Source organism: Fukomys damarensis, unplaced genomic scaffold (genome assembly GCF_012274545.1).
Source record: "Fukomys damarensis isolate Sample0158 unplaced genomic scaffold, DMR_v1.0_HiC HiC_scaffold_13, whole genome shotgun sequence".
NCBI classification, from domain to species: domain Eukaryota; kingdom Metazoa; phylum Chordata; class Mammalia; order Rodentia; family Bathyergidae; genus Fukomys; species Fukomys damarensis.
Genome location: NW_022900925.1, coordinates 8,687,166 through 8,700,093, shown reverse-complemented (window position 1 = coordinate 8,700,093; position 12,928 = coordinate 8,687,166). Strand labels below are relative to the sequence as shown.

The 12,928-nt window shown below is 47.4% G+C and overlaps 1 protein-coding gene across 1 annotated transcript in view; it reads left to right on the top strand.

Moving 5' to 3' along the window:
- The first annotated feature begins 137 nt into the window (after positions 1-137).
- The window catches only part of Ntn1 (netrin 1), a 197,874-nt gene continuing 185,083 nt past the window's right edge, over positions 138-12,928 (top strand). Inside the window, exons 1-4 of the mRNA XM_010615024.1 lie at positions 138-174; positions 292-423; positions 857-967; positions 2,038-2,175. Coding sequence (XP_010613326.1) covers positions 138-174; positions 292-423; positions 857-967; positions 2,038-2,175 — 418 coding nt within the window. The remainder of the gene's footprint in view (positions 175-291; positions 424-856; positions 968-2,037; positions 2,176-12,928) is intronic.

Here is a 12,928-nt window from a genome sequence, read left to right as displayed (position 1 = left end):
CCTCTCGGCGCTGCGCCCCTCGCTTTCCCCGGCTCCAGCCGCTCGCTATTTTCACACCTCCCAGTGCCTCGGCCCCAGCATCTGATTCAGTGCTTAGTAATTAATTTGGCGTTTCAGAATGGTCAGCGGGCTGGATAATGGGCGCATTCATCCCCCGGGCTAATCTGAACAGAGGTGGGAAGAAAGGCTTTCACAGACAGAAAATGCCATTCGCCGAGCGCTCAAAGGGGCTGTCACTCCCAGAATAAATCGCCGCCTCGCCCGCCCGCTCCTCTGGCCATTTCCATACAGCCCGGCCCGCGCCGCGGACCCGCTGGCCTCCGCCCGCGCCGGGAATCACTCACTCGAGGGCCTTCGACGGGAAAGTCGGGCGACAACGGGACCCAGGCGGGGCCGAGGGGGACCGGGAAACAGGAAGCTCGGGTTAAGGCCATGGGGGGCGGAGGGTGACGACAAAGAGATTGATTAGAAAATCAAATGCTGAACTCGAAGGAGGCGCAGCTAATCTAAGGCGCGGATGTTGGAGCGGGAGCTCCGGTGCCCGTCCAGACCAGGTGGCTCGTAAAAGACCCAGAGCCAGTCGCTAGCGCTCCTGAGGTCACACGGCGAGTTCTGCGCCTTCCACGCTGTGGATGGAATGTACCGCACAACATATGTGGTAGAAGCAGGACCCGGCTCATGCACCCGATCAGCACCAGACCTTTCTTCTGAGTTCTTTAAGCTCCCAGACCCTGTGCCCAAGGGCCTGGGAGGTGACGCCGGTGCCTTTTTAGCTTTCCTTCCCATCCTGGACCACAGTTCTTCCAACCCCGGGGAGCATTAGCTCTCAGGTGATGCTGGCTTTATCCTTTGACAGCTTCTCGGCCTGGGATGGCCCCAGAGTTGGACGCACAAGGCCTGCGGGATCTGAATGCAGATGCCTTTCGCTGGCTGCGCCTCTGGCTCTCTAGTGGAGCCGGCTCTTGTGGTAGGGTATTAGCACCCATCAGAGCTCCTGCCGCTGTGGAGCCTCTCAGCAGGCAGGGTTGGCTCAGCTCTGTCCAGAGAGAAACTCTTGGAACTTGGTTTTCTTGAACTTGGGACCCAGCACCTGCCCACCTCGCTGAGCAGATTTGGCCCTCGGTCCTTCTGCCTAGTATGACCTTCCCGTTGGGAGAAGGGTAAAGAGGTGCGGCTCTGAGTCCAAATCTTGGCACTTTGAGAGAGTGGAATTGCAGGGAAAGTTGCTTGAGCAAGAGGCAGTCTTGGAAAAGCCAGATGAGTGTTCCAGGGTGTGTAGGGAAGATGGAATCCCATGCCACTCACCAACTTCTGAGTGGAAGTCACTCCTCCCTGCTGAGGCTCAGTTTCCTCATTTGCAAAACAAGGATAAAATGAGATCACACTTGGCCCTAAGTACCGGAGGAGGCCCCTTAGGAAGATCCCACACACTACTCACACCTCCAACTACCAGTCCCACCCTCACACTCCCCTGGCCTCTCTCCAAGTTTTCACCAACACCTCCCCTCAGAGTGTTAGTGACCCATAGTTTCTCTCAGGATGTCTCCACCCACTCCTTGCTGCTAGTGTCTAGCACTCCTTAAACTGTGCTTTCTGAGACCTGAAAACTGCCTTGCAGAGATGCTAGAGCCATTAAACAGATGGCAATGCTGAGATTCTAGAGCCATTGTGCAGGTGGCGATACTGAGACCTGAAGTGAATTGCTGGTGTCACTCAGCTACTCAGAGGACTTGGACTAGACCGGATTTCATGGCAGAGCAATCTCCTTTCTTCCAGGTCCATGGTTCTTGCTTGATATCCATGGTGCCTATTTAATAAGCAAAACAGTCTTTTCTGCCACCTTCTCAGACTGGCAGCTATAGTGAGTGCAGTGTAGCTTAGGAGATACCCAAGATCTCGCCAATTGTATGGCCTGTGAGGGAGCAGCAGTGGGTGAGCTAAGTGCTCTGCCAGATGAGGTGGTCTAAGTGGGCTGTGGGCTGGCTGGACATTGAGTCCACAAACAGGGGGCCTCCTCATACCAACATGCTTTCACAGCTGGACCTAACACTGCATACCGCTGGCCCCACACAGACAGAACAAATGTGCCCAGAGGCCCCCTTAGCAAGGCAAACCTGTCCACGCCAGGCATGGAGCAGCCAGCCAAAAGAGGGGCCTGTGCCAGCAATAACCCAGGTGCGATCTGTGGCCCAGAATACCCAGCACCTGCCCCTTCACCTCCCTGAGGCTCAGAGCAAAGAAGAAAAAGAGTTGGGTAGGGGCAGAGGGAAAGTCTGGAAGAGGGGAAGAAAGCAGGCAGGGGGCTGAGAAACCAAGAGGACTGGAGGGGGGTCTGGAAGGGACAAGCCCCTATTTATGTAAGCCATTTGTAGCTGTGGATTGTAAAACTGGGCAGGATCCTCTGGAGTAATTCATAGTGTTTGGACAAGACAAACATTGTTCTGCTTTAAACAAACCTCCAGAAAGGTCAGCTTGGTTCATCCCTTTGCTGCGAGTAGCTGAGACTATCCAGATGATGAGAAAATCAGATCTTAGCTGAGGGGGCCCAGGCAGGAGGCCGTGGTCTCCTGAGCCCTTGGGGTGCTGGGAGATGACACCCAGTGCTTGGAGGGCTTGTCTCCCCTTGAAAAACCCGACTCCCACTCTTCAGCCAGAAGATGTGGGTTATGTGTGTGCATATCACAGATTATGGGAATTTGATAAGGCTGAGGACCAGCCAAATTCTAGGGCAAGGCCAACGAGACCCATAATGGGAGTTTTCTTTATTCAGGTGAAGGATTAATGGAAAAGGAAGTTTCATGGAGAAGAACTGAATTACACCCACTGAATGCGTGCCCAAATAGGATCACAGACACCAAAATAAAATCAGTCTTCCTTACATGAGATGCCTGGGGCTCTTCCCTAGCCACTCAGCAATATTTCTTGAGTGCCTACAGTTACAAAGCTGTGTCAGGTGTTGGGGATAAAGTAGTGAGCAAGAAAGATGTTGCAGGCACTCAAGGGGCATGGTCTAGTGTGTCCTCCCCCTCCCCATCTTCTCTAAGAAGCAAAGCTGCTCACAATTTCTAGGCCAGTGGCTGTGCCACCACCATTTTGTCACCAGGCCCCTGCACATCCTGTCCCAGAATGAGATGTGACATTTAGCAAAGTGCTCAGTGTTAGCTGCCATTAGGGCTGTGATTACCATGATGACTACGCACATAAGTGATGTGCCTGAGCCCCAGCTGAAGTGGATACTTTTTATTAACATTTAGTAAGCGGGCTCCCTGTCTAAATTGTGATTCATTAGTAATATATTTTTGTGGCTCATTAATACCAAAGCCCAATATTTCTGAAGTGTCCGTCATCCCTGTTCTGTTCATGATCTCTAGTTGCCCAGGGCAGTTTGTTGTCCTCTCAATATGGCTGCACCCTTAGTGCTGCTTAGTGGTAATAGTGCTGGCTTTGTTGGTTCTACATAACTTAATAAAAATTGCTTAGGAGACTGGATACTTTAGGGTCTTTTGTATGTGATTTTTTTATTCATTACTCCTCATAACTATAGAAAGAAGGAAGGGAAAATACTGTTCACATATTTCAGAAAAGGAAGTCGACGTGAGAGAGGTGAATGACTTGCCCAGTGTCACAGATATGTCAGTCGAAGGAACTATTAGGACCAATGCACAGTCCACACAGTCCTCTTGGGTCTCTTGGGCCTGCTGACCACCCGTGGAGCTCCATGGGAGACCTCATAACACAGGTGCTCGGCCAGAGGCTAGGAAGTGGATTCCTGGGTGAGGTCACATCCATCTAAGCTATGTGTAAGTCTCTGGTATCATTCTGGGGGCTGGCATGGTGGAACACCTGCCTGATGTCAGCATCCATGGGTGGGGGAGATGGCCCTTCCTAACTCCCAAATCTTAGCTTCCTTTGATACCTTATTACAGTAGAACAATCCACTCACTTGCCCAGAGTGTTTGGACTCAGTGGTCCATGTCTGTTCTTATCCTGCACCATGTTTTGGAGTTCAGTCTCTAAATTTTCTCCCTGTGTGAGGTACCAGTAATGCCTGACTTTATTGACATGTGGGGAAAAGGGGAAAATAAGCTGTTCCACATAATTGATTTTTGCAGTTAACAAAAGCTTATCCCTTTAACCATAGAAACTTTTCATGTAATCATTTTTTCATGAAAAACATTTTTTCCATCAAAAATCATGATTTTTTTCCCCATCTAAGTTAGTAGAATGGAACATAGCAGGTGTTGCCCAGGTTGGGTTGAATGCTTTATTTCTGTAAGTTGATGCTCTCAGGTGTTCCATTATAGTGATGCAAAGCTGGCAAACACACTGAGGCTGTTATAAAATTCCCACAGACTTAGCTAAAAACAACAGAAATTTATTCTCTCAGGGTTCTGAAAGCCAGAAGTTTGAAATCAGAATCATCGCGAAATCACCATGCTTGGTGTGGTGGCACAAGCCTGTCATCTCAGGACTACTTTGGAGGCTAGGGCAGAAGGATGGCCACAAGTCTAAGGCTGGCCTGGGTGACATAGTGAGTTCAAGGTCAGCATGAACTACAAGGTGAAACCCTGTTTCAGAAAAAGAAAGAGAGAAAGAGGGAAATGGCTCTGCTTCCTATAGAGGCTGCAGGGGAGACTATTCCCTGCCTTTTCCATTTGCTGGTGGCTGTGCATTTCTTTCCCTGTGGCTGGATTGTGGTCTCTGCCTATTTTCACAGAGCCTTCTCCTCTTTTATCTTTTAAGAGCTCTCTCTGCCTCTCTCTTATAAGGACACTTGTGATTTCATTTAGAATCCATCCCAATAATCCAAGATGATCTCTCCATTTCAAGACCCTTAACTTAGTTTCATCAGTGAAGACTCCTTTTTTTCCATATAAGGCAACATTTACTGATTAGAGGGATTAAGACATGGATATCTTTGGGAGGCCATTTTTCTATTTACCAGAGCTAGTCACCACTTTGACTTGTCCTGCTTCTGTGTTCTTTATTAGTTAGTAATGCACTCCTGTTTTGTTCTAGGCAGGCTATTAAACACTGAGGATTCAGAGGGCCCAGTTCTTCAAGCTTGTGCATTAATTAGAAAGACTACATAGCAGAGCAAGCAACCACGGTTTTGGAGGTGCCAGGATAGATTCTGACAAGTTCAAATTCCTTATCATAGTCCTCAAGGGCCTGCATGTCCTAGCTCCTCCCTCTGTTTCTGCCTTTATTATACCTCTTCCACTCCCCATGTCACCAACTCCATCATCCAGCTAGCCTCCTTTCTGTCCCTTACATAAGCTTTGACTCAGGACCTTTGCATGTGCTGTTCCTTCTGCCTGAAATAACCCCCTACACACACACACACACACACACACACACCCCAAACCATATCCAATAGGTTCCCTTCTGCATTTCCTTTACTTTGCTCTTCTGGACCCTTCTTAGCTCCTATCAGAGCACTTTGTTTAAAATTCATCTTCCCTTCTGGCATTTTCTGTTTCCTCCTCTGTGTTATGCATGAGCACACATGGAATTGCTCTTGTCTGGGCCCTCTCTACCTCTACAGCATTCTGAGATGTGATGCCTAGAACTTCCCAGAAGATTCTAAATGTATCTTGCTTTATTTCCAGTTCTCCTTTTGAAAATGTATTTAGATTTATTTCCTCCTATCTAGGAGCACATTGACTGAATTTCAAGTGGAGCCAAATGGGTTAGGGGTGCTCTTCTAAGAGGAACTGATACATGTGAGGAGGTGTGTGTGTGTGTGTGTGTGTGTGTGTGTGTATGTTCATGTGTGAGTAGGAGAACATACTGGCATTTAGAAGACAGGAGTTAGAGATGTTAAATGTTCCAGGGGTGGGTAGGACCATTCTGTTCTTGGAATAATATTCTCATGCCAAATTCCAATAGTATCTTTGTAGAAGAATACTGTTAAGGAAATTTTTTTGGGGGGGGGTTGGTTTTGTTTTTTTTGGTACTGGGGGATTGAACTCACGGAGCTAAATCCCTGGCCCTTAAGGAAACAGTTTGTGTTGTCTCTCAAAATAATTTTTTTCAAATCTAAATTGATAACCATTCTGTAAGAGTATTTCAAATTATTTATGCCCACAAACATACCCTACTAAACCTGTCACACAACTTCTTGAGATCTTTTAAAGCATCCTGACTCTGGAAACATCTCTAAACCTGGAGGTCTCACCAAGGGGACCCTTGTCTTTGGATTTCATGCTAATGTTAAAGGAGCTGAGCCCCAACTTGGGGTCCAGAGGACCCCCCACCCCCATTATTTTTTTCCACCCAGAAACTGTCCTTTTATTTGCACCTTTTGTATCCTTCCTCAAGCTGGGTCTTGCATCCATGACAAAGCCTCCAGCCCTCACCATGACTCATTTTCTTCATTTTAATAGCATTTATTGTGGGACCTTGTCAAAAGCTTTTTGCAAATGAAAGTAAGTTACATCTGCTGGTTCCCCCTATCCACAGGCATTTTCACCCCTTCAAAGAGTCCTGGTAGATGAAAGGATTTGGCAGACTTCTCTGCCCAGCTCTGGAGTCCTCAGCCAAGTCACCCTGCATAGAGGAGGCCTGACCTGAAGATGCAGATAAACAGCACTGAGCAGAAAGGATAAACCCCCAGGAACCCTATATACCATACAGGCCTTTTCCCTATGTTCTAAACCCTTTTCCAGACACTCATCTCTCTTGAAATTCTGTCCAGAGATCTGAGATTTCCTGAACAGTCCTTCATGTAGCCAACCAGGTGCACTGGGCTCTAGAGGCCTTGAAAAGAAAGGATGCCCCTAATCCTTCCAGCTGAGGAAGCTGGTAGACAGATCTGAGGATTATAATTATTCAAAAAAAAAATAAAACAAAACACAATTGAAGGCTAGAAGTATCTCAGAGGTACCGAACTTGCCTAGCATGAGTGAATTCTTAGGTTCAATGCTGTACTGCCAAAAAAACAAAACAACAAAACAAACTAAAAACAAGTCAGGCATGGTGATGCATGCTTGTAACCCCAGCACCCTGGGAGGTTGAAGCAGAAAAATCACAAGTTCAAGCCAGCCTGGGCAACTCCAGGACATAGTGAGAACCTGTCTCAAAATAAAAAATAAAAAAGGGCTGGGGAATATAGCTTAATGCCAAGGCCCTGGATTCAATCCCCAGTACTTCAAACAAAAACAAACTACTGCCATATATTTAGCATCCACCCTGAGCCAGCTGCTTTCCTCCTGGTTTCATCTTTTAAATCTCCATAGCAAGTCTGGAAGGTAAGTGTGGTTTCCCCCCATTTCATTATGAAAAAAGTGATGCTGAGGTGAGTAAAGCAACTCGCTCAAAGTCGTGCCAGTAGCAAGTGGTGAACTGAAAGGAGGCTCATCTGAGTCAGTCTCTTTCCATTTATGATGCCAACACAATCAATCTAGGCATGACTGACCATTCTGGAGAAGCCAGATGCTTCCTGGTCACCCTGGTTACAATTGCCACTCTATGTTTGGGTGGTGGGAACTGAGTTGTCTAGTGCCTATCTTCTAAATTGAACTGGAGGTGCAAGGCCACCACTCACTTATACTTCTGGTAGACCTGAAGCCTATTCTCCCACCAGGGATGATTAACACCCAGCCATACCTGTCTGACCATAGGTGCGGAGAGCTCTGAACTCTGGCATCAGACCATTTGAATTCAGAGTTCTGCCCTTCTACCTACTGGTGATGTGACTTTCAGCAAATTATGTCTCTGTGTCTGTTTCCTCTTTGGAAGACACTGGTAATACTATACTTACAAAGTTCTCAGGAAGATGATAAGTTAATGACTTAAAATGCTTAGAGGAGAGCTCTGCACATTTAGCATTATAGATACACTTCATTTAAGAAGTAAAAAGCTTTGGCTTAAAATGGATAGCTCAGTGGTAGAGCACTTGCCTAGCATGCATAAGGTCTTGGGTTCCATGCTCAGCGCTACAAAAACAAAACACATACTGGTCGACTCCTTTCTTTTAAACCTTACTCTCTGGCCCTCTGTTGTCACAAACCATTAACCTGTGCCATCCCAGAGGCATGTTCTCCTCGCCCTCACACTTACCCACAGTGTGGCCCTCCCAGGGTCCCATCTACACTGCAGTCCTCTTCCCCCACCCCACAGGTACCCAACAACCAGGAGTCTTCCCCGATCTCACCATCCCTTCCTTCCATCTTTATTAAAATAACAACAAAACCAAACCAAAAGAACCTCCTGCTCTTTAAGACCAGAGCACACACCTATTTTGCTTTCTACAACTCATCCTTAGAATCACCTTCTGTCTCCATTCTTTTCTTGCTTTGGGGACACAAGCACCTGGTTCAGTTTTTATCCCTGCCCTAAGTCCTGATGCTGGCCAAAGGTGCCTTTAATAACCAAGTGACAGCCCACCAATCACCTTCCTCCTGCTTCGTGGCAGAGACCCTTCCTGTCCTCAGAGGGTGCTGCCCAGCCCCAGAGCTGCTCTTCCTCTGCACTGCCTTGCCCAGGAGTCCATAATCCCCCATCATATCTCTTCTTCATTTTTTCGAATCCACCATACCAGTTCTGTTCGGGAGAATTTCCTGTAATGATGGGATTATTCTTTATCGGTGCTGTCTAAACCAGGGACAATTAACTGGGCAACGGAACTTTACAAGTTATTAACTTGACTTAATTCAAGCAGGAACTGAAATAGCCCCATGTGGCTTTAGACCCCTGGCTTCTGTTTCCTCTGCTATCCCTGACTTATCTTCACTCTCTTATTCTTCTGTCCCACCTCCCAGAAAACACCCTCAAATCTTGATTAATCCACCTCTCTTTTCTCTGGGTCTACACAGGTTCTGCTAGGAGGAGTCTGTGTGTCCCATGACTTTTCAAGCTGGTCACCAACCCCAGCAGGGCCTTTAATTCTTCCTGGGCATTGTCCTCTCTCCCTAGTGCCCAGATCCAGCGTCTCTGTCCTCAAGCCTCAATCCACAGCCCTTCTTCCACGCACAGCATGGGTGTCACTTCCTATTTCATTCAAACAAGAGAAGTTTCCGGATCACCTGATTGCTGATTTTACAAGGATACTTTTATCTGTCCTCAGCCTCTTTCCTCCTGCTGGCTCCTTCCTATCAACATTTAGGCATGTTCAAATAGCCTTATCTCATAAACAACAATGAAAAGCCCCTGCCTTCCCTCAATGCCATGTCACCTTCGTGCTGGGCTCTCTCTCTTCCCTACCAATTGTAGTCACACTTCTTGGAAGTTGTCTACACTTGCTATCTCCACTTTCTCACCTACCTTTCACTCCACAACCTGAGGCAGTCTGGCTTCTGTCCCCACCACCACCCTGCAACTGCCAGTCAAGGTCGCCAAGGACTTCCTTGTAGTTTAATCCCAAGCACTCTTTTCAGATCTTATCTTGACCTTTAAGGCATGTGACACTGCTTGCTGGCCCTCCTTCCTCAGAACTGTTGCCCATTGGTTTCTAGGACACCCTGAGTCTCTGAGTCCTTCTCCTCCTGTGGCTGCTCCTAAGTTTTTGCAAAATTCTCCATCCAGGAGTGCTCTGTTGTTGGTCTTCACAGGTAAAGCCATGTGCCAAGAATGGTGGCTCCCCCTCCTGATGCATTCCTTACACAAACACCTGGGAATTTGCTTTCTTACCCAAGAACCACACTGTTGTTTTGAACTCCAGTTTGTACCAGGATCCCGCTGCTCAGAGGCTGATGTGCCTTCTAGGGTGTGTATTTATAACCCCCATTTTGGGAAGCTCTCACAACACTTAGACATCTGTTTTTTTCATTTGTCCCCTCATAAGGGAGCATGATTTAGGAAGGGACACTGACAAATTAGAGGGCACTTGGTGAGGCTGCTAGGCAGTCAGAAAACCATGTCCTACAAGAAATCATTAACTTGAAGCATTTTTGCCTAGAAGATATAAAAGAGAAGAGGGAAGGAAGGAGGGAAGGAGGAAGGGAGGGAGGGAGAGAGAGAGAGAGAGGGAGCTAGTTTCAAAAGTTTGAAGAGACAGGCTTGATCTGGTTTGTGTGCAGAGTTGGAAGTGGACCAACTATAGATAGAAGTGACAGGTGGATTTTCTATGGCGATAGCGACGTTCTACTGTATTCCAGAAAATTTACAGACTTCTTGAATCACATGGTGTGTGAAACAGCCTTGCCCAACAGAAAGCACTAAAGAAGGTAAGGTTAGACCTAAGTGACCACAGTAAAAGTGGAGAGTGTCCTCCATGCCTTTCTGAAGACCACAGCCCAAGCCTGGCTAGCAATGGAGCTGAGCCTCACTCCACAGCATGAAATTTCAAATTTGCTGGCCTGAAAGATCCATCAAAGCTCTGTGGGCAGAAACTATGCAGCAAGAAGGAGGCTTGTGAAGAAGCTCTCCACAGTTCAGTCTTGCAGATATTCCAGGTTGGGTGGGCAGTGAGCTGAGCGCCCCCATTTTGTCTGTTTCAAACCCCTCCTAGACAGAATGCCTTTTCCTGACTTGTGCTTTGGTGCAGTGCCATCAGTTTAGATTGAGGGCCATCACAGAAACAGCCCTAGGAGCTCACTCTTGTGACTATTATGGGGACATTGCTGGGGATGTTTGCTCATTACCTCACACTGTGTTCCCTTTATGAGGCCCCCCAGGAGAAATTCCTGTCTCATTTTAGTACCAAGAACAGTTGTAATTCTCTTGAGCAATAGGTCTGTTTTTATCTCATGGACAGTGGGAATTGTGCAAGGGACATGGTCTCCTTTTCACTTTGGTTTCAGGGAAAGCTTAGGGACAAATTGGTGGCCCACCCACAGGAGAATAGGCCATCCCAGGGTGCATTTTGGCATTTTTCCCATCTCTGCTTTGTTTTCCCTCCACTTTTTCTTTCTTGTCTTAGCTGTTTTTATTTTACTGTACAAAATTGAGACCATACAAGGAAAGATAAATCACCTGTAGTCGCACTTGCCAGAGATACACGCTGTTAACAATGTTGTCTTTTTATGCAGACTTTTTAAAGTAAAAATGACTTCACACTGTGCATTTCCAATTTACTTTTTTTTCATTTCATATGTCACGAGCATCATTGCATGTAATTGAATGTTCCTTAAATAATTAAAAAATTCAGTATAGCTCTAGCAATTTAATACTAATAACACCTTGTGCCAGACTTTATGTGTACTTACATGGCCATATGTGTCAAGATAAATTCAGGGGTATTATTATAAGCAATAATATTCTTATGTGTCAATTCATTTGATGCTCAAAATCCTATGAGGGAGATAACCTTGTCTCCTTACAGACAAGGACCCTGAGGTACTGAAAGATGCAAAGGCCTGGTAGGATCCCCCAGCAGCATTCAAAGCCAGGTTTCCTGGCTGCAAAGCGTGTCCTCCTAAATCCTATGGTGTCTTTCACTCTACTGCTGGGATTTCACAGTTGACAGTGGTTAAATATTTCTTTTATTTCCTTTCACTTCACTTCTAATTTATATTATTTTGCTATGTTTTAAGTACCCTTTGTAAGTCACCTGAAATCCTTCCTGCTACAAGGCAAGGCATAAATAAACAGAACAGAGTGGTAAATGGCACACAAAGGCAAAGCTGAAGAGCTGCTCCCAGGAGAGGGTGAATCCAGGCTGTCCTGAGATGAAATGGATTTATTTCCTAGGGCTGCGGTGAGCCTCCCTTCCTGGAAGAACTGGCTTGGGTGGCCTGCTCTCACAGAGACTGGGTAAGGGTAGGAAAGGCCTTCCTCCCAACACTCAGAGCTGAGGCAGACAGTTATGAGGTCCCTACTTAGATTTTCAGAGCCTATGAACATGCCAGTAAAACAAAATGAAGCATTTAATGGAGCTTGCGTGGGGCAAGACAGCCCTTGGGCCAGAACCAGGACCTGAGGCTTTTCCCTCCAGATCTGTTACTGGGTCACCCATTTCAGCTAAGAAATAAACAAGAAATTTGGTTCCAAATGCTCAGCACAGCAGGTTCTTTCCCCTAAACCCTTTGGCTGCTGCTATGAGATAGTCAAAGGACACTGTCACTGTCCTCAGTCCTTTTGTTAAGGTGACAGTGAGGCCAGAAGGATGAGTTTGGTGGCTCCCAGGATGTCCCACCAGTCTATAATTGAGTGGGGTCAGCCATTTGACAAATGTGATGAAGAGAAAGGAGCCCAGGTTTCCCCCTACCCCATGTCTCATTATGTTGCTCAAGCTGGCCTTGAACTCCTGGGTTCAAGCAATCCTCCTGCCTTCGCCTCCAGAGTATCTGGGAAGAAAGGAGCATGACACCATATCAGGCTAGAAACCCAAGTTTCTATTTCTCCACTTAATTTTTACTAGCTGAGAGATGTTGGGCAAGTTTCTTCAACCTCCTGAGATCTCAGTATCCTCATCTGTAAAATGGAATTAATAACCATGCTGTTGTGGGGATTCCATGAGAAACTAGTGTTCTATAGCACCCTGAAAAATGCAAGCAAGGAAGTGCCAATAAACCCGCCTTGGGACCGATCGGGAGGGCTGGGCCGACCACCTGCTAGTGGCGTTGGCCAGTATCCAGGTGCGTACTTACCCCTTCAGCCTACTGCCCACCACAGAACCCTGGCAGTGAGGAGCCTCCTTCTAGACAATAGGCCCAAGGCATAGTGACAGCTCTGGGGGTGGGGTTAGGGCAAGCAGCCCCGCCTCACCGGACCCTAGGCGGCTTGGGCAGGAGTAAGGAGCAGGCAGAGGTCACTTCCTCCTCCCCTTCCTCACACCCCGGGGCTGCGTGCCCACAGGGGCACGGCCCTGCACACGGTGCCACTGGGCCGTCAGGACGGGTTAGAGGAAGGACCGACCTCGGCACAGCAAAGAAAACAAACACAGATGTGTTTGGCTGGGATCGGGAGTCGTCCCCTCCCCCCGGCCTGCGTGCTCCCCCGGGCGCGGGCGTCCACGGCTGCACCGAGCGCGGGAGACCCGGAC